General features: G+C 45.2%; 1 protein-coding gene and 1 long non-coding RNA gene across 5 annotated transcripts in view; one reads left to right on the forward strand and one right to left on the reverse strand.

Moving 5' to 3' along the window:
* Positions 1 to 1,066: 1,066 nt before the first annotated feature.
* LOC137853955 (uncharacterized) lies at positions 1,067 to 25,345 on the reverse strand. Its single transcript, XR_011094847.1, has 3 exons — positions 25,206 to 25,345; positions 21,584 to 21,688; positions 1,067 to 20,417 (listed from the first exon to the last, which is right to left on the reverse strand). It is a non-coding gene; the product is annotated as an uncharacterized lncRNA (long non-coding RNA).
* TRIM67 (tripartite motif containing 67) overlaps positions 24,560 to 27,093 on the forward strand; it is a 37,092-nt gene continuing 34,558 nt past the window's right edge. For 2 of the 4 annotated variants that reach the window (XM_068676833.1, XM_068676834.1), the window contains exon 1: positions 24,560 to 25,665. In XM_068676833.1, the coding sequence (XP_068532934.1) occupies positions 24,751 to 25,665 (915 nt within the window). In that variant the 5' untranslated portion in view covers positions 24,560 to 24,750. The remainder of the gene's footprint in view (positions 25,666 to 27,093) is intronic. The other 2 variants (XM_068676836.1, XM_068676835.1) reach the window with 2 other exon arrangements.

Raw genomic sequence — 27,093 nt, forward strand, 5'->3', positions numbered from 1 at the left:
GCCGTGCTGGCGGCGCCGCCTGCAGCGCGCAGCAGGTGCCTCCCGTAGCGCTGCCCGCGGCAATCAGCGCCGCCGCCTCGGTAGCGCCGGCCCCGGGCGGTGGGGCAGCGCGGGGGTCGGGCAGCTCTCGGCCAGACCTTTGTGGTTTTCCTCCCCCCCCCAACCTGCACGCAATGCCAGGGCAAGTGGGTGTTTGAAAGCTAAATATTGAGCAGTAAAAAGCTTCCTGACTTCACATTGAATAGTTAAACGCTTCTTGACTTTATACAGAGCAGATGCTTCCTTATTGTATATACCCCACATTAACTCTTACCCCACGTTACCTCTGACAGCCTCCCTGCCTGCCAGAAGGACCTTTGCCTTTGTGCAACAGCTGCAGACCGAAAAACCAAACCCAAAGCAGTTTGGTAAAGGTGGAGCTCTGTGAGCACACTGCCATGGCCCGGCCAGGCTGCTAGGAGCAGATGGTTTAAGGTGTAGTCCTGTTGCCACAACCTCGCTTTGTTTGTGCAGTATTTTGTTCAAAAAAATCCCTACCACATCCAGTGATTTTTAATATCTGTATTATGGAGCTGCAGTGGAGTTAAGCCTCCACACCGTTTTGTGTTTTGTTCGCAGATTCATGTGGCTTTTTCCTGATTTCATTCTCATCAACCCCCCTGACAATTGTTTTAAACTGGCTTACGGTGGAGGAATCTTTTTCCAATCCTTATTTGTATTTATGTGCTACTTCGGGGATTGATTTTTAAGATGATCTGCTCTTCATTTTAATGCTTTGTACATTAGAGTCAAGAGGATTTTTATTTTCCATTTGTCATGTTGTGACTTCTGCCCCAGCTGATTGTGAAAAATGAAATAGTGCTGTTAGCATTTATAACACTAAACGCATTTCAGACCATTCCTGTTGTAGATTAAAAGCATTAAGAAAGCCCTTGTCCTTGCAGGCTAAATGTGTCTGACAGCAAAAATATTGATTCAGTTTGCTGACAATGTAGGCACATTATTATCTTCCTGCTTTCTATAAGCAAATATAGCTTATTTATTTGCTTTCCTTCCAATCCCTTCATCTTTTTTTTTTTTTTTTTTTTTTTTTTTTTTTTCCAGATGACAGCTATTTGGAAAAGCTCATGAATATTCTTATTTTATCTAGACCGGCTTATCATAATTATTTTTTTCAGCTTGCCTGATCCCATTAGATTATAAGTGCATTTTTTTCACACTCAGGGCCTTTAGGCACCTTATTGCCATATCATTACTATTAACAATCTTTATGCTGGCTTGCTGTTTAACTTTGTCAACCGAAAAGTCAAAAAATTTACTTTCTGGGTTCTCATCTCTCGGATGGCAACCTTACCTAGCCTTTGTTCATATTAAACAAGGACATGAAGCTGTTAGAGAGTGCCCAAAGAAGGGCTGCAAAGATGGTGAAGGACCTAGAGGGGAAGATGTGTGAGGAGCCCCTGAGGCCCCTGGGTTTGCTCAGCCCCGAGCAGAGCAGGCTGAGGGGAGGCCTCATGGCGGCCTGCAGCTCCCTCACGAGGGGAGCGGAGGGGCAGGCGCTGAGCTCTGCTCTCTGGGGACAGCGACAGGACCCGAGGGGACGGCATGGAGCTGGGGCAGGGGAGGGTCAGGCTGGGGGTTAGGGACAGGGTCTGCACCCAGAGGGTGGTCGGGCACTGGGACAGGCTCCCCAGGGCAGTGGTCATGGCACCGAGCCTGAAGGAGTTCAAGGAGTGTTTGGACAATGCTCTCAGACGTATGGGTTGATTTTTGTGTGGTCCTGTGTGAAGGCAGGAGTGATCCTTGTGGGTCCCTTCCAGTTTGGGATATTCTGTGATTCTAAGTTCTTAGCTAGCCTTTAAAATCTAAACCAACTTCTTTATTTAGTCTGACCTAGTTATAACACGGTGACAGTGGAAGCTGGAGTCTTTCACAGTTGTCTGTTGTGCTTTTGTGGAACATGCTTTCTTTAGCTGTATAAATCTCTTAGTCTGTGCTATTTCCTAGGACCAAGATGCAGAAATGTTACTCACAAGTGTCCTTTGTTAAGGATACAACCTTAAAAAAGAAAACACATTAAAAATACATCATGTAGTTTGTGTCATAAAGAACTAGGAAGTGTCAGAATAGAGGCCATTTCCTCATGCAAATGCATTATGGTATATCTTTAATTTTATATTCTTATGTGATTTTTTTTTTCCCTTTCCTCATTCATTATGAGAATAGATGATACTCGTGTATCATTTATACCTCATTTCTAATACTCTTCTTTCTGGATGTGGTGATACATATTCACTATAGAGCACGTTGGATTGATAGATTATGAGGGTTTCCTGCAGCCTTTCCTATAATGCTCTCCCCTGTAATAACTGACTTATCTACAAACGCTGATGAATTCTTCTTTATGACACCCCTGTGATAGCAGATGGTATTATTATTTGTTCTGTGGATAGGGAACCAGGACACAGAGCTAAAGGTAGGTCACGGTAAAACATGTTTACTAATTTTAAGTGTCTACTTTGTGGTTCTTAGGGATGATTTTCCTTAGAACATAAAGCTTTTTGCAGCAGTTCAACGTGTATTGTAGCAACCCCAAAATGTCTTTATGGCACCTTTAATTGAATGTTATCCCACCCTTCTGACAGAAGGACGTGAGCCTCAACTTTAAGCTACCCTGTGCAGGGCAGCACCTTTGCTCTAAGCCTTTGCAGTGATGTGGCTAAGGTCACATTTTGTCCACTGTGCTGCAGGGGTATCTTAAACTTGCCAAACAAGATGCACCAGAGCTCATCTGTCACTGCCATTGGCATTTTTAAGTCCTGTTTGTTTGCAAGATGTCTCTCATTGGGTCAACTTGCAGCCACGACTGCTTGCAAATGACAGGTCAGGATCCAGATATCACAAACTAGGCGTATGGAAGACAAATTAATAATTAGTGACGCGTGGTTTACTCTTCCATTTCCTCCTGCAGTCAGAATGCCTTGAATATACTCTATTTCTCATGAGGCCTCTGGTTTTCATCACTGATGTGGAGGAGCAGAGATCAGATGATGCTGTTCTGTGATGCTCTGGGAATGCTACAGATTTTGGTCCTTTGGCTAAGAGAATGTAGAAGTTGCTGGGCACAATTCACGCATGATACACAACTCCACATAGTGGCATAGCCAAGCAGAAATTAGATTTTCAGCCAAAGATTGTTCAATTCTTAGGTGTCATAAAACCACATCAAAAAGTGTTTTTAAATAAAACTGTTAAGAGTCCCAATTTTGATACTTGTTGCTGTTTTTTGTCCCATGTTGCCGTTTTTTTCACCAGTTCCTGTCCTTGCAAGAACCCTGTCCGAACCAGTGACTGCTAGCTATGATCTCTGACCCCTTAGTTCCTACACCCGCCTTTTGCTTTTGTCCCTCTTTCAACAGCTGCCACACATGCACTCGTGCTGCTGCCTTCCTCAGCTGTTCTTTAATATGTAACTCTGCCCTTTATTCTTCTGTAGAGAAGTCAGACTGCTAACTCTTCCTTTTTTTTATAGAGAACTAGAAAAGCAAACTTTTGACATCAGGAGATATATATAGGGGATGGGAAGGGTAGATGCTGACGAAATGCTGATTAGTATTGGGAGAGCAAGGGCAATGGGTTCAAAAGGAAGGAAGAACCAGAGAGGTTAAATATAAGGACTGGTATGTAGAGATCTGTGAGTGTGGATGAGTAACAATTTCTCCACTGAAGGCATCTGCCAGCCAGCAATAATATGCACGTAGGTATTTTTCTTCTTTTTGTTCACAAATTGCTATTTTGTTCACAAATTGCTACTCGAACCAGAGCTCTGTCCTCTCTCTCTCTCCTTTTCACAATGAGGATGATAGGGATTTTTGGAATAATTTATGCCCAGCAGAAAGCAGTAAGAAGCAGTATGAAAATCCAAAGGCTGGGTGCATATGGCAAATAGCCAGTTACATTTCTGTAATCACTACAGGTCTAATTCCTCTCTCACACTATTTTGCTTTTCTTTGTTTCACATTTTCATCTGTTACCAAATGCTATTAGTTTTTGTTGTGGAAAGAAAAGACACAATCAAAGTCTGTACTTTCATATCAGAAATTCTGGTTTAGGATTATAGAAGGATCATACTCAGGATAAACATTGACTTGGCCTGATAGTAGAATTGATGGGAGTTAAGTTAACTGGTCATTTATTTTCCTGATGATGCCAAAATCTGGCTTGTTCATGTCTCTGTTTAACCTTAGATCAAACTATAAATCTTCTCCATAGTACATCACTGTGCTCTGCAACACCAGTTTTAAAATCTCCTGTGTCCTCTCACTTCATTAAATCAGATGTAACAGTATCAGTCTATTCTCCCTACCTCTCCAGTCTCATGGATTCATCCCCATTACATTAGCTAGCAGAAAAGAGAGTTGGCATTTAGACCCCACCAAATTCATGTTGCTGCAACACCCTCCTCTTCAGAACGAGGCTTCTTTCTGTTGTAATTAACAAAGAAAGTCATTTTAGGATTTCATATCAGCTGGTAAAAGCAAATCCACCACAATGAAATGAGAAACAATACTATGTTGTAGGAATTAATCATTCCAGTATTATGTGGAAATTCATAGGCATAAAAGAACACGACAGAGTTTTGTGAGATAATTATGCAACAGATGAGCCTCATGCCCGCAGCCCTCAACGGCATTGAACATCTTCCCTTAGTCTCCTTCTGCATCAAAAATACAAAAGCAACTAAGAACTTCAAAGGGCCTTTTGATTTTTCCCCCATGCTTCCTAAGAGCTCGGTATAGTTCTGATAAGCTTTGGGCTGAATCATTTGCCTCTTCAAAATGATGGCTTGAGCGGGCCTTTATTACTGCTGCTCCAGCATTGGGTTCAGTTTGTTAGCCTCCCAACAACAGGTTGCTTGCTCCTGACTTCCAGTAACAGCTTTCCAGAATCTGATTACTGAAAGTAGATAGCCAGGGGATCAGAGCTACAGGCTTTGAGGGTATTTGTCTTATTATCCCAGTGACACTGAGCAGACTCTTTCCTTCAGTGAGACCTACATCGGGGTCAAACCCTGAGGATGCCGCCTAAGCCGTGCCGAGGTCATTTGAGGTAAAAATGACGGGAGGTCTAAATCTGCAGGCAAAATTGCAGGGCAGAAATGAAGTGCTGCTGAAAAGGGATGCCTGCTGATGTGCACAAGTAGTAAGAATGATTTGTGCTTACGGATTGCAGAATATTGCAGATTCTCTAGCGGTCTGATATCTGCCTTGCAGTATTTTTGAGTGGGGAGCCGTAGTCAATCACTTCTAAAAAGAATTATCTCTCTGCAAGGCATTCAGTTGTAACCAAACATGGAAGTTTCAGCATATCACCATGTTCAACTAATGTTAATAAACATAATTTCTTGCTTCTTTCTTCTGCATTCTCCCTTAATAAATCTACAGGTGAAATTTTTTTTCCAGGTTGAATGTAAAAATCTGTGAGATAACATTTTTCCGTGAGATGGATGCAGGTTACACTGCTCAGAAGATAAACACTCTTCAGCCGTGTATAGCTATAATGTTTGCTCTTAAGGAGGGGTAATTTTATACTCAGACATACCTGTGTTCCTGAAAAACGACCTTCCTCTTCCACCAGTGCAAGCAGACAGACTAGTGCTGAATAATTAAAGGCAAAACTGAGGCCATAAAAAAAAATACATATCCTTCAGTTGAGCCAGGCCAAATTCCATTAGCACCTAGCACCTCCCACCTGTGCTGGAGTACTGCCTGGTGGTGAAAACAGCCTGCACGTCTGTGCAAGCTCTCGGAAGGGGAGAGTGATGAGCAGATGTCAGTGGTTGCTCTACCTCCCAGCAGCTCAAGTTGCACAGAGTTCATGAGGCCAAAGTGCACGCCTGAGAACAAAATCTGGTTGCTGAATCGCGGCTGCGACAAAGCCTGCGGTCAGGTATCCTTCCATATACCCAGATCTCTTTGTCTATTACTGAGGTAGGTCAAGGACAGTAATTTAACAGTGCATAACATTATTTCTAAATAGTTTAGAGGAGAAAAGTACTCTTTGTAATTGAAAGTTCATTTAGGTAGATAGAATGTAATTACCTGGCACACTTAGAGGAGCAAAGCTATTGTGAGTCTCTGATGAAAACTGTCATCAGTTATTTAATGGCCAACAAGTGATTAGAATTTTTGTTTCATATTTCATACGAGAACAGCACATTCAGCAGCCCAGTGACCCCTGAATTCAGTGCAGGGGCACTCAGCAATTACTGACTCAGAGGCAGATGTTCTGCTAGCTGAGTTATGTTCATTGCCTCTTGCAGCATTTGAGTACGTGGCACCCAAACAGCAACAAGACCGAGCCTTATTTAGTATGGGAAATCAACTTTTGTAATGGTAGAGGCGAAGGAATAACTTTGAAATATAACCAGCATTTAAAACTGAAATATATTCCGTACAGCAAACATAAAGCTTGAAAATAACTTCTTGGCTTGAGTACCTGCGATACCAGATTTTTACCCGAAGTGAGCCTGTCAGAGAAATGCCATCAAAGCGGTTTACATTTCAAACAGCAGGAAAGCAATTCACGCACACACACCACCAAGAAAAGCCCCCTCTCAGGCTCTCCAAACTGAGTGGTTGCTTCCCTGACTTCTACCCAAGAGCTTTCTGAGCCTGCCAAGAGGGAGGCTCTGGCGGGGGATCCCCCACTGGGGGATTCAGAGGCTCAGCTCAGCTCACCTCTGTGAAGTCCCTCTGGTTTTCTTTGCTCCTCAGAGCTGTTCTTCCTTAGTAGAAATGCTGGGGGAGAAGAGTATTGGCAAGAGCCGTATTGCCAAGTGAAAGCTGTTCTGGAGTGCAATGATTCCTGCCCGTACCTGATGCACCTGTTGTATTGTTGGAGACAACGTGTGGCAGGATCAAACCGTATGAGAATTCAAGTCACTTCACCATGTTACAACTAGGTGCCATCTGGAACATCACACAGAGCCTTAAAAAAAAAGAAAAAAAGCAATCTACAGTATATATTATAGTTGCAAAAGGAAACAAAAAAATAAAGCAAAGCAAAACAAAACAAAAGACCAAAGCCCTTCCAGGGGGAAACGTGATAGCAATATCCGCAAAGAAGGGAAGCTGTGAAAACCCGACATCTGTGCTGGAAATGAGATCAGATCAAGCCAATCACTGCTGCACTAATCAGCCCCTGACAGGAACAAACAGGTGTGCAAATGAGTTAAAAGGCAAGAACATGGATTTTTGAAGTTTTTTTGGCAAGTTTGCCAAAATAAGAATTGTTCTGCCAAGGCAAAGATGAACTAAAGCATCCTTTGTCTTTCTTTGATAAGTCAGCCAAGGAAGATGGAAGCCTACAGAGACTGCTTGAGGAGGAACCACCAGAAGTATGGTTACTGACAGTGCCTGCACTTGCCATGAAAATGAGCTTTTGGTAACAGGACGTTGTTCAAGTTCATTGCTTCAGAGCCTCCTCTTTCTTTGGGTGAACTTTGTGCATCAGTAACTAGCAACTTTGTGCTGATGTATCCATGTACTTCGGAAAAAATACATTGCTCAATATGTTTTTGAGTGTAATTTATCCTAAAAGTCAGTTCTAAGGCCCATCAATAACTTGATTTCTGCTTCCGTCCAAAATGAACACTAATGAGGCAAAAGCAGTGGAGATCTTTAACAGACCTTGAGTTTACAGATCTGAAAGGTGAAAGGAGCACAGGTCTTCTCACTCACCTTTCTCCTTCAGCATTTTTTTTAAAGAACTGTGACAGGTTAAAAACCATAATTTTTGCAAGGCCATAAAGCCACTACAATATGAAAAATAGGGTTTAGAGTGCAACGTTTACTTGCTTTGAGTTTAACTTATCTTTTTTACACGGTCGATTACTGGAGTACAATTGCTTTTTAATTAATGAGGAGTTTTCAGAACTTTTTGGAATACCAGTGACCTGAAATAACTTTAATATCCTTATCAATTCTTGCCAGTTTTCAACTTCAAGCAAAAAATAGCAAGAACTAGCTCTTTCATGTTCCAAAAATTATGTAAGTGTTCAGAATAGGATCAGCACTATTCTGTCAGTGCTGCAAGAGCAGGTGACGTGCACCCGGAGGCACCTGCACCTTTGATGAAGCTGTTTATATTTACCAGCTCGCTTCTTGCCGAGTCATTCTTTGCTCTGACACTGCTGTGAGACAGCTAGGGAGAGACATAAGATGATAATTTTACATTGCTTTGGTGAATTGTCATGGATCAGAAGATAAACAAGTGCTAACTTAAAAATACCATCATTTTTTAATCATTTCAGACCTTATATACTTTTCTGTCTCTGCTCTGGACTTGTTTCTGAAAATGAATTCAGTTATGAAGGGAGCTTGGTGAGGTCCTTGGCTGGGATAAGCTCCCTGTAGAAGGCCTGCACATGTCCTGCTTGTTGTGGATATAGCCCCCGGACCCAAAGTGTTAGGGTTTTGCAGAAGAGAGGTGGCCAAGAAACTCGGGAGCCGGCTGAGGAAGCCAAGCAGAGATGCTGACTGCTCAAAGTGGATGCTAATGAAGTATTGGTGGAAGTTGATAGGTGAGTGACAGCCCCATAAAGGGAGATCAGGAAGGAAAGACTGTGTCATTTGTAGTACCGGCCTGTGTAAAGCACGCCGTCAAATAGTTTTATCACAGAAAATGTAGGGAATTTTAGGAGGGGTTTCATTAAACTAAATATTGATAGGAATGTTTTATCACAGTTCACAAGCACCCACTAAATGTGTTGGGTTTTCTTAGCTGAAGGCACTTAACATGTGCTCTGCAAATGTTCCTGCCCAGCGGTACCAGACCGTCTGAAGGACTGCAGGCGACCCAGCCCTAGGCTGCTGTACAATAGCACTGTTTCCCTGCCAAACCCCCAACTGTGCAGATAATCTGTCTTTAGCATTGTCCTGACCGGTTTTCAAGCATTAATCCTCGCCCATACAATTGAGTGCACCTCAGCCTTTCTCAGTTTTAATCTTCTTCAGCTCTCCTCAAGTCTTTTTTTTTTTTCTTTTTTGGTCACATAGGAATACCTTTACCACAGCAGACTGAAAAGCCTGGTTTGAAATAACCACTCCTTCTCCTCCAAACTTCTCCTCAAAGCATTAAGTGTGCTGCCGCATCCATTTGACCGCCGGCATCGCAGGAATACAGCAGGTTGCATAACGCACGTCTCTAAATCAACTTGAGCAGATGGGAAGGCAAATAGCTTGAGCCAGCAAAGCGCAGCTCCCCTTGGGCACATCTCAGATGGCGGTGGAAATGGCAATGCCCTGCTGGCTCAGTGTTGTCCTCTCAGGTGACAGAGCCAGCCTTGCCTGGAGGAAGCATTGTCCCCCTCTGGCTCTTCTTCCCCTTCGCATCCACAGAACTGCACAACTACAGTCTTTCAAACATTGCCTGTGTGGTAATTTTTCTCAGCCACCATGCGCTGCTTCATTTTGACTGGTATTTAGATGAAAAACAAAGGATAAATAAATAACAGCCCACTTAATTAAACACACAAGTAAAATATAAACAAGAACAATGTAGGTTAAAAGATGACTAAAAGTAGCGGTATTATTAAGTCTTTTAATGTTTTATGCTCATGAGGTAGGTAGCCCAGAGCTGTAAGAGAAAAGGAGACCTTGTTTTTTCTTGCGTTCTCAGTTTATTAAAAACCCACAATCACAACTGATTAATTGATCAAAACCAGAAATATAAATATCAGAGGAAGGAAGCACGACGAAGCTAGCCTGAACACATCACTGCTCTCTATTGAAGTCTAACAGGAATAAATTTCTGTTTAGCTCTCATCATCTGTTCTTTGGTGTAGAAGCAGATGGTTATATAAAAGCAGTTGAAAGATCAAGCTAAAGCTGCCTGTTGTAATGGACCTGCAGAAAAAACATGCTATATTTTAAGACAGTTGAAACTGAATCCATTAGCTCTGAGCAGAAGTTTGACCTGCAAAATTCGCTAATGCAAAATGAATTGCATACGTGAATGTCAGTGGTGGTGTCATGCACATCATTTTAAAGCACCGGGTGAGCCAGGCAGTGAAGGAGGGACACATCCCTGATGTGGCTGGCTGGGTGTGCTGTACATTCATGCTGCCTCACGCTAAAAGGCGAGGAGCTCAGGACCGTTTAGCACCCTTGCCCCAGACAGAGCCACGTTTCATACCAAAGAACCTGTCGAAAGGCTGTAAAAAGATTGCAGACCATTCTCCTGTCCCTGCTTTGGTAAGACAGCAGCGGTATCTGACCTCGTTTTCTTCTTGCACTTCACCCAAAGACTGAACTCATTTTAGCCTGCTTTCCTTGTATAATTTATTTATGTCAGTGGCTGGGAAATTGCTATCTACTTTAAGCTTTTAGGATTTTCAAAAAGACTACAGCCCCATCTGCAAGGATATTCCCTTATGTATGCCCTCTGCAACTTAAACCACGCTAGACCTACTTTAGGATGACTGCAATATGGGCCAAAGAACTAATAAAGCTGCAGAGGGCTTAGAGTGTCAGGTACTTTATTGTCTAGGGACAAACACTGAGACAGGCTGGAGTGGCAAGGTGCTGAGACAGACCTGAGTCTTTCCAAGCTGTCTTGGTCCTGATTGCCTGTATATGCAACAGTTGGGTTAACTGAACCTTGAATTTCCAAGCTCTGTTTTCTCCCTATCTCCTGTTTTTGCTCTGAGGTTTCCTAAGTTTTATACCACCCTGTTCTATGTCACCCTTGCATCTTAACCCAGTGCTGTGCATTTCCATCGCATCCCTGAACCTCCTTTAAACGAGTCATTCTGGAGCATTTTGCTGTACTTCCTCATCTTGCAAAGGTTGAATGCATTTGTCCGTATCTTTTTGAAGCTTCAGTGTAATATGAAGCACCAGGGGAGCCCTTCTGGCTTTTATTTTCTCTGTGGGAGTCCATGCTCAGTTTATCATCTTTGCAGGATGCCATGTGAGCAACAGAGTTCATAACTGACACGGGAGGCTTGAAGGGGCTATCGCTATCTGTGCAGATAGAGCCCATACATATTTCATCACTTTGGCAGGGGTTTCTGCAGGTCTTGTGATCTTTGCAGGGATCCTTCTGGGAAATTCAATGAGGAGAGTCTAAGGAGGGGTTGGAAGACGAGAAACATAAGGGCAGCTTTGTGAAGGTTGCGTTGGTGGTGGAAAAGAGAGATAATGACATTGAAAAAGAAGTAGTGAAGTAAGAACAAGGTGAAGAGATAAGAAGAGCCTCTTCTAAGGTTAAGACTTCTGCAGAGAAGAAGGAGCTGAGCTCAAAGAACATCAGGGATTTGGCTGGAGCAAAGAAAACGGGGTAGAATAAGCAAATGCCAAGTGCTTGTTCAGGGGATATCACCCCAACAGCTGGGTGAAGTGTGTAGCAAGGGATAATGGAGGAGAAGAAGTAAGGAAGAAAGATGTGCCAACAGGAAATGAAAAGTTTGCTGGAAACAGTGCTGAGAAAATAGGACCCCCAAAACAGTTATTAAAAGGGTCACCGAGGAAGAAAGGGGGGGGGGGAAACAAGAACAGTTATGCTGAAATGCATGCAGGGAAGAGGGTGCTCTGTGATTCCCCTATTTTCCCCAAAATTTCAGTTAATGTGTGTAATGAAGACTTGTTTTAGGGACGTGGTTTAGTGGGTAGTATTGGTGGTTGGGGAACTGTTGGACCAGATGATCTTGGAGGTGTTCCCCAACCTTAATGCTTCTATGATTCCGTGAAGAGTTCTTATTTTCCCACTCACATCTCTCTGTTTGCATCTTTGTGTGTAGCTTTTCCATGCCTACCTGCTTATACGTGACTTATCTGGCATTACCCTGCAGCGTTTTCACAGAAGTTGCAGCTGCGACAGGATACAGCTGTCAAAACCCTCTGACAGCTCACAGCGTGAGCAGTCTTGGGTGGACAGAAACTGATGGACGTTTCTGACAGCCTCTTTCCCAACAGCTGCAGAAGCTTCTTGTTTATTTCTGCGTGTACCTCAGGAACTGACTTCTGACAGCTACGGAATCACTTCTGTCCCTGAGAGCTGATGGGGGTTTCCACAGCACGTGCCTGGAGCTAATGTGCCGTGGCTATACCACGGGCCTGGTGGAGGCCTCCTCTGTGCCAGCCTCCGTGGGCTGCCTGTGAGGGAAAGGTCAGGATTTCATCTGTTTCACCAGGTGTTTGTCTGGAGGAGCACGGAAAGATTGGATAGCTGGGGTTGTGTTTATTTTGGGAAACGCTGTGTTTTCTGTCAGTGAGAAGGAATACATTCGGAGATGTGTTAGTGTTAAATTGGGGATGTGCTCTCTGAAGAGTCTTGTAGACAACGTACCTTATCTGCCTGTGAAAGGAATGAGCAGGTACATGCTGGTACTGCACAAAGCCAGCGTCTGCAACAGGAGCTCAGCTCTGCATTGACAAGCAAAGTGCAGCTGACATTTGCACAGGACTTTGCAGCAGTTTCTCACACAGTATTACACAGATTGGAAAAAGCAGTCCCTGAAGAAACAGATGAAGACACGTTCCTTGGGGATTGCTCTGCGACAAGACTTCAGAACACGTCAAGGAGCAACGCGCAGTATCTGTAGCCAGATCCGGAGCAATAACAGCTCTCTTGCCCAAGGCACTGCAGTCACAAACTTCAGCCTGCCTCCGTGAAACTGGGGTGGAGAGAGAGTTAAAGGCAAACCTTGACATTTGGAAATTAGTCAGCCACTCCGTATCACTCCTGCTTGCCTGCCTTTTTGGCAGCAGAGTAGACGGGTGAAAATGTTCTCCTGCTCACAGACAATTTGGAAGCAAGCTGGCAGATCTGTAACTGGAGCATATGTCAGCATTACCTTCGATCAAAATGCCTCATGGAAATGTTCATTTTAGTATCACAAAAAATAAAGACATGGTTTATCATTTTGTCCCACTCTTTCTTGTCTTGCTCCTTTCCCTGAAGGAACCTCGAGCACACCTTGGTGAAAGGGAGGCAGATTGAAACAACATCTCACAAAACAGACACACCAGCCTCCCAGGGCTTTTACTTGCCTCCCACCAGTTCAGTTCTGTCCCAGAATTCTCCAAGGTACCCAATTATTTTAAGGATAAATCAATTTCCACCCCAAAATCCATTTCATATAGCCCAAACGTGAACCCATGGCTCCCTCTTCTCCAAATTGTTGCCCGTCTCTATGTCAAATGTTGCCTTTGCAAAAATTCTCATTCCAGTTAATCTTTCCCTTCTCCATCCCTGTTCCACTCTTTTCTCTTTCCAGTGTCACATGTGGCTCAGGATCTTAGCTCAGCCTCCTTCCCCATGGAGGTCACAAGTCCTGTGGGCCAAGGAAACTGCTGCTGAGAGATGAGGGAGAGCTGAGAAGCAGTGAATCCCCCACACAGGTGAGGTAGACAGGGCTCTTCTCAGCTTTCTGTTTGCTTTTGGATGTGTTTCCTGACCATCCAGCAGCTCTTGGGTGAAAGTGAAGGCAGGGCTTTTTCCATCTCATTTGGTGAGGCAAGCAGACAGTCAGGTAGGGCAGAGGGGTGAGTGGCTACAGACTAAGAAGCAAATAAAAATCCGAAGTCACTGCAATTGAGTTGCACAAAGCCAGAGACTGACTGTGAGAGATGTCAGACAGCTTTGTGCTACAGTTAATGTTCAAAAATAGGTTTTTGCCATTGTTATGTTAGAACTCTTGGGCTTTGACAAACACATCTTTCAACTTTTTGTGTCTTCTTTCTCTAACAGAGCTCTCTTTCAACAAATCAGATAAATTCTCTTTGGGAGCTGCATTTCTGTACTGAAATAATTGGGATCTTAAATTATTCCCATAAACTGTTAGACAGTGTGGCATCAATCATGTCTGTCATAAAAATTACGTCTACCTTAGCAGTAGGAATATTGTCTCAGGAGGGGTCTGCAAATGCAGAAGAAGCAACATATTTAGGGAGACAGGATGCTTTTTATTAGCTCAACTGATAGACCTGAAGAAAGGCCATCAAGAGTTGCCCATATTCTCCAGTACTGCAAGCTGGTCTAATAAAAGATACTGCTTCTCCCCACTAACCTTATGCTGCTGACAGTACCTGTGCTTTGATCAGGGTCTGCAGTTTGCCTCAAACATCTCCCCAGGACATTTGCTTGTTGTAATCACCACTGGCTGTCTCTTTTGCTATCAAAGGAGCTCCTTTTGCTAGCTTTTGATATAGGGAATGCATTACCCTGTAATCAAAGTGATGTTAACTCATCCCTGGGCATCTGGAAAGAAACCCTGAACAGCAGTTAGTGGCTAAATGTAAAATACATATTTATTAACAGCTGTGCAGGATGAGCTGTGTGTGTATATATATGTGTTTGTATGTTGCATTTGTATTGCTGGAATACAAAGACAGCTTCTTTCCTGTAATCCAGATGCAGGGCATGCTATCTTTTTAAATAGAGATGTAAAATAAAACATTTTAATGCATAGTCTGGATTTCTTATTATATAACACCATTCAACTGAGCGTCTTAAAACATCACAAAACCACACCTGAATACTTCCAGAGATCTTGTGACTATTATTGCAGTTATTAGTAGTGGACTGACAAATGGCACAGTACAAATACTAGACATTTTAAATATCAAAGTGGAGGAAACAAGTACAAGAAAAATCATAAAATCACAGAATCATTAAGGTTGGAAAAGACCTCTGAGATCGTCTGGTCCAACTGTTCCCCTACCACCAATATTGGCCACTAAACCATGTCCCTAAGCACCACATCGACCCTTTCCTTACACACCCCCAGGGATGGTGACTCCACCACCTCCCTGGGCAACCTGTTCCAATGCCTAACCACTCCTTCTGAGAATAATTTTTTCCTAATATCCAAAAAAGAAAGCCATCCTGGTCTGTGTTGGGTCACCTTAGTAGCCTCTTCCAGAATTCCTGCAGACCTTGTTCACCCCATCCACCTTCTCTAGGTTGTGGTAGAGCAACAGAAAAGCAAGCTAAATAAAGCTCAGAACTGACCAACAGGTATTTCTTATGCAAAGATACTCAGGTAGAACATGTTTACATGCATTTTAAACAAGTTTCAGCTTAGAAAGTCCCATCTTTTGCCTGCATGGGGGACTTTTGTCAGTGGTGGTTGCACCTTAGTGAGGGTCTGTCATACAAACTGTTTTCTCATCAAAACAATGATGATCAAAACAAAACCCCTCTCCTCCCTGTCCTCCACAGCACCACTCCAGCTCCTGGCCAGAGGCTTTGCTGTCGCTTCAGCCGGCAGAGTCTCCAGAGGTGGCATTGGGACCATCCACCGTGGCCCACCTGAGGGCTGGCATGGTCCTGACCTCGTCCTCTGAGCTCCCTCTGCTGTCGTTGGAGAGGCACAGCCCGGGGACTTACACACACCTACATACGTGTTATTTTATGTATATAAATAAATGTAGAAATGCCTGCAGAACAACTGAAGTACCTACCTGAGCATCAAAACCCTTAAACCCTTACTGTGACAGTCGCAGTGCGCAGTGTGGTGAGATATGTCTCATGCTCGACCACTGAACTCCAACTTGCTGACCTGTGTCCTGTGCACACCACAGATGGAGATTTTACCAAATAAGGACAAAAAAAAAAAAAAAAAAAAAAAAAAAAAGCCTAAAGCCAGCAGCATTCAGATAGGAAACATTCCAATTATTACAAGCAAATGTAAATCACCACACTGTCCTCGTACAAAACATGTGCTGTGCTGCTAAATGAGCCACTGCAAATTCTTTAATATTCCAGTGATTTTCATCACTCAGCAGCTACTGTGGTGGTTCAGCAGTGAGTAGGCTAAGCTGCATTTTCCTAGCAGAAAAATAATGAAAGAAAATGCAGAGATAGAGATGTAGAAAGGAAACAATGAAACTGGTGGCACAGCAGGACGGAAATGAGGAGAAAAAAAAGTTTGGCTGTCTGAAAAGGTTAAGTTGCAGGCAGCACTCCTGGAAAAGGGATCAGGGGGTCACCATCCTATTAGGAGATCAAGGGGAGGCAAAGTTGTGAAGCAAAGTGGAATAATTTAAAAGAAGAATAGCAAGAGGGAGAGATTAGGACAGCACAGCATAATTCCAGGACAGAGATCTGCTGAGTTTGTGACAAAGGAGTATGGTAGGACTGGTATAATATTTATCTTCTGACCAACAGGGTGGTTATAGAAAGATGCCAGCACATACTTTGAGAATGCATGAGTTCTGCTTGCATTTAAAACTGGTTGTGTCCTAGGGGAGATAGCTCAAGTGAAAAGAAATAATAATACAAATGACTGGTTGGGCAAACACCCACTACTCTGCCCTGGCAGCCTGGCCAGACGGTCTTCCCTCTCCACAGCCAGATATTGGAGTGCCCCTGAGCAGCAGAGCTGATCTCGACACGTGCTGCTTCTGTGCAAAACTGCCTCTGTACATACATGCAACTACCTACAAAACTGGGGGAATTCTTTTAGCTCCTCCACCTGCCTTATTTTTTTTTTCTCTTCCTCAGATTCTCATTATCTTTTTTTTTTTTTTCCCATGTCTGTTTTGTTACACTCTTTTGTATTCTCTCGGTATCCATTACTGGATATTGTTAAAGACAAGAGGGACTGGGTTCATCTTTGGGCTGCTGTGATACAGTCTTTTTTTATGTTCTTCCTTGAGTAATGCCTCACTAAAAAATAAAACATTTGGTAAAAGGACAAGTGAAATAATCAGCTGCATTCTTTTTTCTTAGGGTAACATAAAAGCATGCATGTTACATTTTGTTTGAATTAAGGCTATAATTGTATACACATTGCCCGGGCTGTGATGTTTCGTAAAGTGGCCACAGTATTTCCTGTACATTTTTCTTTGTGTGAGGAGTTTTTTCGTTCTGTTAAATTGCATATCCATAGAGGATTTTGGGGCACTCAGCCAGTCAATCCAATTTGGAGTTGGATAGTGGCTGTTGTGGACTAAGTCCCTTATCTGTCCCCTTCAGCTGTCTTATTTCTCTGCTATTCATGGAAACGTAAAATTAAAAGTGGAATCAACTGAGAGGCAAGAGACTTAGGAAGAAAAAGTTAAGGGGGGAGATCTCTCTGCAGCTGGGATAATGTGCTGACATCTTTGTTTTTAAATATGCGTGCAGAAGATTTTGTATTTCACATATATTACCATTTCATTTATCTTTGTGGGTATCAGAGCCAGTATGAGGAAAAAATTGAAATCAGATTGATAATGCCTTTTTTTTTTTTTTTTTTTTTTGAGAAGAAGTGGGATTTATGGAATTCTGGCTTACCACATGCTGTGTACTGAGAAATGATTAAGCTAGAGGAATGAATAGGGGGCCTGAAAACGGCTTGGCCATTCCTACGGGGCTATAGTAGAAACAGAAGGAGGAACCGGTTTGCGTATATACTCAATTCCATACATACTTCATATTATGTCCACACTATGGTGAAAAAAGGATCTCCTGCTATTGCAATCAGCGGTTACAATGGTGCAAAATCATTGTAAATAAGAATTTAAATCTGATGGACCAGACTGTCTGGTGTGCTTTATAGGATTCACAGCTGTCTATGCACCCTCTTACTCTGGACCAGAGAGGGCTTTGTGTTTCTTCTATCCTAATGCTGCTCAGTGCTGCTCAGTGCTGTAAATGATGACAGCTTCGTATGTCCCTCGATGGCCTACATTGCAGGGGATGCAGAGGGATCTGCTCATACCAGAAGGAAAAGGGAAGCAGCATCTCTACATATTTAATAATGTGAAATATTTATTTTTTTTATATTATTTAAAATATATTTTATATACTGTATTATTATATTATTTTATATATAGTATGTATAATTTATATATTACATAAAATAGATGAAAATAAAATGTCACAAAGGGAAAGAAAGCACAAAGGCAGGAATAAATTGTTTTTCAAATCAGAAAATGTAATGAAGCCATAAAGCCCACTGCTGACGTGAGTGTGGTTGATTTGGCTGGTTTCCACTTCCTCCCTCCCGCTGGGCACCTCCGCTAGCTGCTGAGAGAGAGGGGACATAAAACTCAGGTACGTGAGGTGTTGTGTTGACGAAAACGAGTATATCAAGCTTGGCATCTTGTGGACCTGCCTCTCCACCTGATTAATGCTGGTGTCTCAGGCCATGGCCACGCTGCTCTTTGAATCACCCTCAGAGCTGCTGCTAGGGGCCACTCCCTTCCCCTCCTGTCCTTGTGGAGTCACCAGCATTTGGGGATCAGAGTGCTGATGCTGGAAACCAGCCTTTCTGAGCCCTTCAGTATTATTATCTTGTGGCTGTGAGAAAGAATGGGTAAGGGCGGTGGCACAAAGGACCTCCCTTTACAGCAATGACATGGATTTACACCAGATTACAGTGCTCGTCTAGTCACCAACTGATGAGGCATGAGTCCCAGCCTGGCCCAGGCCTGTGCTCACAAGAGATTTCTTCTGTCTTGACTCTCTGATGCATACAGATGTATGAATTCTTGCTTGCGCAACAGAAACCAAGCTAAAAAAAGAAGGGCAAGCCCAAGGCAGTCCCCACACCTGCAGCCTGCTCTGAAGGCTCTCCATCTGTGCCTCAAACATGATCATCTCTTACATTTCTTCCTTGTGATCCTGCTTCCTTGGCTCTTACTCCTGGTTTCTCCATGCAGCTTCCAAGTCTCCTCCTGATTTTCAGTGCTCCTGGATGATATTGCAAAGGATAGAGGAGGCTTTGATCAAACCCACTAGAACTTCATGGGAATTTCGTCCCAGTAACTACAGCCAAAGCAGTTTGTACAGGTCTCCAGGTCTTTCTCCAGTTTCTGAAGGCCTTGTGAGAAGGTCTGATCCCTAGTTACTTCCAGAATAGAAAAACAAAGCCCATCTGCTAGGGTATTTATAGATTCTTTATGGCTCAGGGAAATTTCCTCTCTATCTGTTATCTTTTGCTAAACAATGATAACATTTTCTGTCTTTTCTTATGTACATTAGAGCTGGAGAAAAGCTACTTAGGAAGGGAAGCCTCTGTTCTTGATAAAAGACCTTTCTCAGTGAGTCACAAAGCAATCAGCTCCCTAGCTCAGTTCACAGTATATTGCCTGCTCTTTCAGGGACAAAAATTCACTATCCCCCTTATATAAGTATTTTCTTTGTATGTGGAGAGATTGCCACATGGTGGCAATTTACATCCACTTTACAATTGTATACACACAATACCTAGCCTAGCCTTGTTTCATTTTCAAGTGTTGGTTGTTTTTTCAGCCCATCTTGTGCTCTTATGAAATGTTAGCACTTCATGTTAAGATCATCTGTTCTTCTTCCCCCGTTTTTGTTGAGGGTGTTTGTCCCTCTCCTCTCACCCTTGCCCCCCTACTATGCTTTGAATACCATCATTTCCCGCTTTACTCTGCCGTGGTGCGGCCTCACCTTGAGTACTGTGTGCAGTTTGGGGCACAACAGTATAAGAAATATAGAAAACTGTTAGAGAGTGTCCAAGGGAGTGCTACAAAAATGGTGAAGGGTCTGGAGGGGAAGATGCCTGAGGAGCAGTCCTTTGGTTTGTTCAGCCCAGAGCAGAGCAGGCTGAGGGGAGGCCTCATGGTGGCCTGCAGCTCCCTCACGAGGGGAGCAGAGAGGCAGGCGCTGAGCTCTGCTCTCTGGGGACAGCGACAGGACCCGAGGGGACAGCATGGGGCTGGGGCAGGGGAGGGTCAGGCTGGGGGTTAGGGACAGGTTCTGCATCCAGAGGGTGGTTGGGCACTGGGACAGGCTCCCCAGGGCAGTGGTCGTGGCACCAAGCCTGAAGGAGTTCAAGGAGTGTTTGGACAATGCTCTCAGACATATGGGTTGATTTTTGTGTGGTTCTTTGTAGAGCCCAGAGTTGGACACAGTGATCCTTGAGTGTCCCTTCCAACTTGGGATATTCTATGAGTCTGTGATTGTTTTCTACCTCCTCCCAGTCTTCCTGCAAAAAGTGAACACACGAACACTTTGGATTTTACGTACTCCTTGGCTAGCTTTTCAAAAAAGCCAGATAAGCTTCTTTTTCTTTTAGCCATGAGTAGGATGACCATGGGGGCAGCTGGGCAGAGCAGGGAACTGAGGCAGATCCAGGGCAGAGAGTTGAGACTGACCGCAAGTACACGCTCAGGACAGCTTTTTGCAGCCCTTTGCTCAAATGGGCACAGTGAGCATGAGTTTGTGAAATTCAGATGTCTTTTTAAGAAATTCGCACAGTACCTTAAAAAGAAAAAAAAAAAAAAGGAAGAAAATGCTACAAGAGCTCTCTATAATACTCATTTTGTGAAGGCACTGATGATGCTCCCAATGTCAATCGTGATTTCCATTAAACATGGAGGTGCAGGGTCCAGCGCTCCCTTCTTTCACCTCTCAAGAGCACCGTTCTGAGGTCGCTGCCCGCTGTTTGAATTCTAGCAGAGAAGGAAAGGATCTCACTCCAGAAACAGCAACAAAGAGAGGGCTCCTCACATAGCAGAAAAGCCAGAATGTCCCTGGAGTGATTCCAGAGGCTTTTAGTCTGAAAGATTTTTACAGCATCGCTGAAACATGAGATCTTACTTTTCAAGAGTCCTGATTATAGATTAGTGCCTTTTGTTTTTCCTCATGATTTCTTTTCAACAGAAATTTGTTAAGAAGTGTTGAAATGGACCTCTTACTGTAATTTGTGCCAATTTACCTTTTTTTGTTGTTGTTGTTGGCATGTGTTTAAAGCAGCATTTCCTCTATATCAAATTTAATTCATAGATTGCCAGAGTACACTTAGGAGTGTATTTGTCAATAAATATTTAGGATCAAGCGTTATTTTTTGCTGTTTAACCATCATAACAAACATACACTCAGTAGACAGTCTGAATAAAATTGCATTGTATAGAATTGTTCTCTGTTTTGAATTATATTTTTTATGGCAGATTTAATCCTCTGACAGAGAAAATTCAATATGTAGCTGCATTTATATTACAGATACAGTCTTCTGCTAGCCAACAGATAAGCTTTTTATCAGCAGCCATGCTTCTGTGGCACTCTTCTGGGCTGCTGCCAAGCTCTGCCTTCTTTCCTTTCATGAACAGATCAATGTGCAAACATTTAAAAACCCTAAATAGCATAATAGATACTTGAATGCAAGCTGAAAAAAAAAATCAAAACTGTTGCACCTACATATTGTAGGTAATGCAAATCTACAAAAACAGGTAAATAAGGAAGAGTGGTAGCACATAGCTACCTTTTCCAAAGCTGCCCTGCCCCAGAGACTGCATGCATCAGCTTTTCCTCTAATCCCCAGCGGAAGCAATCTCCCATGCCTCTGCCACATCACCCCTCACACAGAACATACACCAGCCTCAGCTGCGGCTAGTAACGCTGGAAAGAGGAGAGGTTACAGCATGGTGTGTTTGTTTATGAGCAATGGCAAGGTGTGATGTGTGTGTGTACCAAAAACACACATCCACTGGTTAGTACTCTAGCCTAAAATTCAGAGATAGCAGCAGCTGCAACTGCATTGTCCTCGGTGCTTGCTGAGGGCATCCTCCCCTGCTAATTGAGCAACATGCATTTATAACGGTGCAGCGAGACTCCTCACCTTACACTGCCAGACACATGCTGGCATTAGCCCAGATGTGTTTTGTCATCTTCTGGTTTTGTGAACTCTCTCTCTCTGTAGTTCTTTTTGCAATGGAATAAGTGCCTGTGGAGAAAAGATTTTTTTTTCTCTGTTACCCTTCAAACTGCAGGACGTGTGCTTTGAGTGATGCCCCTTAGTGGGAGCGATGCTGGAATACTGGGATCAAAAAGTTCCCCATGGGTGGGGAAACAGCCGTGGTAAAAGAAGAAAACTGAAGAAAGTGAAGTGACCTTTATGGACAGCTTTAGAAGAAAAAAAGCTGAGAAAAATAATAAAAAAAAAGGAACACTAATTGGAAAGGGGTTAATGTGTGAGGGCATTCTAAAATATAAAGAAGTACAAGAAAAGAAATGGGGAAACAGAAAAAAAAAAAGATGTAAGCAATGAAACAAGAGAGGCAAAAAGATGAATCAAATCTCTTTACTGAGGGCTTGTACTGCAACCTGCCTCATCGTCTTTTTAATACATTTATAAATAAACTTCATTAGCTTTTTTTTTTTCCTGCCGGGAGGATATAAAAGATGCTAATGAGTTCTTACAAAGGGTAAATAGTTTAAGGGGATGATATTAGTGATACTGAAGTATTAAAATAAAGATCAAAGCCGTGACTGCCAGAATAGGGTTTCTAGGTTATTCTATGCAGTTACAGTTCTAACAGATTAAAGACTCATTTGAACATGAAAAGAGGAAAAATCATTGGGATCATCTCTGTTATAAGAATGGCTTTATTACAAAACATAGTAAAGGCCCGATTCTATCAGGCTGATCGGGCTGCTCAGAGCTTTAGGAATAACTCCATTAACACCAGTTAACATCAGTTAACACCAGTGGGTTCTGTTTCTTGGCAAAACTAAGGGTGTCCAAAGTTAGTTGGTGGGGTTTGCAGGGATCACTCATGCTTGGTGCCAGTTTTCAGTGCTTAGATCAGTTTCTGTTCTGGCCTCTGAGGCAGCAGAGATGATAGCGGTGTCTTGATTGCTCACCCCCATCGTCACTTGCCTTTGGATAGATGAACGCTTGTCATGAGGAGGAAAACCTGTGCTCTGCAACCTAAACCCCTCAGAGCAGTTAGTAGAGCAATTGTAGGCGCTAATTTGGTCAGCAGCCGATGGTGCCACATGGCTACATGTTTCTGTGCTCGCCCTCTGCAATTGCCTGGAAGCCAGCACTGCCTTGACAGATGAGCTGGGACACCAGCCCACGCGGCTCTCCCTTCTTTCAGAGCCAGAGCTCTCCTGGACAGAGACGTTTGAGGCAAGCTTATGAAGCAGGTGGAGAAAGATAAAGGTCACATCACAGGGCAGAGAAGACCCACTCAATTTTTTGGCTTGCATTCCAAATGTCATCTCTTACGGATATACACTTTGAGGCCACCTCGGGCTTGTGGAGGAGTTCGGTTTGACTGATCACAGTGGCACTTCAGAGATGCTTTCTTCCCTCAGTAGCCAAGGGCAAAAAATATTACACTTTTATGTAAACTGTAGAGTAATGGTCAAAATGGAAATTTGAAAGTCACTGTATTAGAAGTCTGGAACTTGTCAGCCATGGCTAAAAAGCTCCTGTAAAGGTGTGCTGGTAGGGTTTGGTGTTTGTACCCAGTCATTTTCACCCGTTCCAGTCTGATAAGCCCAGGTTTTTTTTATATGTCTCAGAGCTGCTATTACCAATATACATGTACACTTTATGATTGCTCTCATCTAACACACAAGACAGGTAAAGAAAGAAAGCAAAAGTCCTGGGGAGAAAATAATAATAATAAAAAAAGCTATGGTGCCTTCCTAATTATGTTAGGACTGTGGCTTCCAACATATTTGTGAAAATTGTGATTTGGATTCACCTGTACAGATGCAGGAAGTCTTTATTATACATCCCTTCCCACTGCTGACAGATGGTAAAGCAGAGAATGGAGGCTCTGGAGGTGACAGCATTTCACCCCCAGCTTTTTCTTGCAGTGCAGTAGCATAAGGCAGCTGTGAAATCAATGGTATTTGAGAACATTTCTTGCACGGCTGAGGTTTCTGGGTGGAGGCAGCCCAAACACAGCCCTTCTATCAACTCCAAGTCTTGGCACAGAGGTCCCATGAAAGAAAAAGATACCTAGACAGAAGACAGGCGGGTTTATGTGGGTCAGGGCTTTCTTCTTTTGTGTGCCAGAGGACAAACGTGCCCCTTTCAACCTTGAACCGAGCAGCTACAAAGCTTGAAGCCACCCGGGACTTTCTTTCCCCTCAGCTTGTCACGAGAACATCTAGGCAAGAAGGAGAGCTGCAGAGAGGAAGGAAGGCAAAACCGGGAACCTTTAATATATGCGTGCTCTCTGTCCCCTTCCCTCCTTTTCTACGCATCAACAGTTTTAATAACCTGGCAAAAAGAAAACGCGAAACTGGAAAATCCTTTCCTACCCAGTGCCACAAAATGATCATCGTGTATTAAGAAACATTATGAGAGAGGCGATGTGTTTAATATGGACTTTTTTTTTTTATTAGATACGAGTCAGTAGTGCAATTTTTAAGAGCTGCTCTGACCCAACCAGCTTGCATTTTAATAAAAAGGCATCTGCCAGGGGAGCTGAAGTCCCTGGAGACGTGGCTTTCGGACAAGGCACACGAGCAAAAAAAATAACAGCAGCGCGTAACCTCTCCACTATGAAAACAAACCGAGTAAACCAGACGGGAAAGGGGGGCTCCCAGCGCTGTTTTTCCTTCCGAGGGGGCTGCCTTCAGCCCCTGAGCTCCAGTTTGCCACCCACCCCCGGGGGGTGCTCAGAAAGCCCCCGTGGCGCTGAGGAAAGGCACCCCCGCCCCACCCAGCACCTTCACAGGCACCGAGGGAAGCCCCCTCCGGCCTGAGAGCCCCTTCCCAGGCTGTTTTCGCCCTCCCCGGCCGCGAGGAGCGCGGCCCCTCATTCGCTGCCAGGGGCTCCTCCCGCCTCCTCCCGCCCCCATAAAGCCGCCCCCATAACGCCCCGCCGGGCCAGACCGGGCGGCGTCCCCGGGCTGCCGGCCCCTCGGCCCGGCCCCGCCGAGCTGTCCGCGCCCGCCGAGTGCTGAAGGAGAAGGAGGAGGGCACCGGGAGGAGTGTGGGGGGGAGCCCCCCGATCCATCCCCGTGCACACGGCGGCGGCCATGGAAGAGGAGCTGAAGTGCCCGGTGTGCGGCTCGCTCTTCAGGGAGCCCATCATCCTGCCCTGCTCGCACAATGTCTGCCTGCCCTGCGCCCGCACCATCGCCGTGCAGACCCCGGAGAGCGAGCAGCACCTGCCGGCCCTGCTCCACCCGCGGGGCACCGCCGCTCCGGCCCCGACCCCAACAACGACAACCCCGGGGCCGCCCGGGGGCTCCGCCGCCCCCTTGGACCCGGAGTGCTCGGCGGGCGGCGGCGGGGACCACGCGGACAAGCTGAGCCTGCACAGCGAGACCGACAGCGGCTACGGCTCCTACACGCCCAGCCTCAAGTCCCCCAACGGCGTGCGGGTGCTGCCGCTGGTGCCCGCACCCCCGGGGGGAGCAGCAGCAGCAGCTCCGCGGGGCGCCGTCCCCAGCCCCAGCCCCATCCCCGGCCCCGTGGGCTCGTCCCTCACCTGCCCGCAGTGCCACCGGAGCGCCTCGCTGGAGCAGCGCGGCCTCCGCGGCTTCCAGCGCAACCGGCTGCTGGAGGCCATCGTGCAGCGCTACCGCCAGGGCCGCACGGCCAGGTGCCAGCTGTGCGACCGCAGCCCGGCCGAGCCGGCGGCCGTGCTGTGCGAGCAGTGCGAGGTGCTGTACTGCGCCGCCTGCCAGCTCCGCTGCCACCCGGCCCGCGGGCCCTTCGCCAAGCACCGCCTGGCGCCGCCGCCCGGCCAGCCCGGACCCCCCCCCGGGGCCGAAGGGAAAGGGGCGGGCGGCGGGCGCAAGCCGGCGACGTGCGCCGAGCATGAGCTGGAGCAGTACAGCATGTACTGCCTGAGCTGCCGCAGCCCCGTCTGCTACCAGTGCCTGGAGGACGGCCGGCACGGCAAGCACGACGTCAAGGCCCTGGGAGCCATGTGGAAGCAGCACAAGGTAAGCCCCGACGCCCCGCAGCCTTCACTCGGGGTTTTCTGGCACCAGCAGGCTCCCTCCCACTGCCACCATGCCTCATCCCAGTGTCAGACCTCAGGCTGGTCCCCAGCAGGCACCTGGGGTTACCAGCCCCGCCAGCTTGCTTGGCCATGCCATCATCTTGTCCGTTCTTCCATTTCACCTCCTGGGACTCTTCCCACCACCTCTTCCTTCCTGTCAATGCCGCAAATTGCTCAAATGGCCCGCAGCCACCCAAAGTTTTTAAATGTGAAGGTGTGGCAGGGAGGCTCGTGGGACACCGTGTTGTCTCCTGGTCCTCAAGGTCTTCTCCTCCCCTCAATACCCAGAGGGCAGAAGGAATGGCTGGGGGGCCTTCATGGCACAAAAGTGAGTGAGGAATTGTAGGATGGGCTCAGGGGACAAGTACAGCCTCTTGCAGTTCCCATGATGTTGTGTCTGATCCTTCCCTTAGCCCTTCCTGGAGACCCCGGAGATCTCAGAGTCAGTGCTTTGCAGCACAGGTGGTGCAAGATAAGTCTTTGCAACCATTTGAATAAAGAGCAAGACTTGACCATAAAAGTTTATAAAGTGCACGAAGTTAGCTCATTCTTATTAAAAATGATGGACCCTGGGAAAGTTAGATTCCCCTCTGTATGTTCATTTGTATTAAAACATCTGAGTTGAGAGCTGTCCTTTGGAGTGTCCAGCTATGTTGGGGGCAAAGGAGCCCTACAGGCCGCGCGAAGGGTACTTGGCTAGCTATGATGGCCTCAGGATCTCCTTCTCTGCTGCAGATAGCACTGAAAGGAGCCCAGAGAGATCCTTTCAGACACTGCCGGAAAGGGCAGAATCAAGTCAGGTCTCCTCATCCTCCAGCCATGGAGTGGCTAGCATAGTGAAAAACATTTGCTTTTGGTTTTAAGACCTCCAAAAGATGCCACTTGGTGTTGAAATCCATAGCTTGTCCACCTGAGAAAGACAAGCTCCTTCCAAATGCGTGTCCATTGCATACTCTTGGCCAAGGGCTCAGCCTCCTCCTCACTGATGTGGCTGTTACTCGTGCAGGGGAGAAGTTCTCTCAACTCAGAAGGAGCAGATCACAGATCGCAGCCATCACTAAGCTGCTAATGGCAGATTCCAGTTGTGAGCAGAATTATTTCCATGAGCAGTGACCGAGCTCACTGTTCACATGTGGTTAACGTTTTGTGTGTTGTGAGGGACCGGCTTGTGTTGTGTTACAATCTACTTTGAGTTAAAACTGGTTGGTGCCTTTTTTGAACGGTGTGATAAACTCTGCTGTGATCAGAGTGCACCGTCGGTCATTTTCTGATGTCACCAGAATGAACAAGAGCAAGTTGGTTTCTATTTTTACTGCATTTTTTCAGTGAGTATGGTATCACTGAATGTGATTTCTCTTGATTTATAGAT

This window comes from Anas acuta, chromosome 3 (assembly GCF_963932015.1).
Source record: "Anas acuta chromosome 3, bAnaAcu1.1, whole genome shotgun sequence".
NCBI classification, from domain to species: domain Eukaryota; kingdom Metazoa; phylum Chordata; class Aves; order Anseriformes; family Anatidae; genus Anas; species Anas acuta.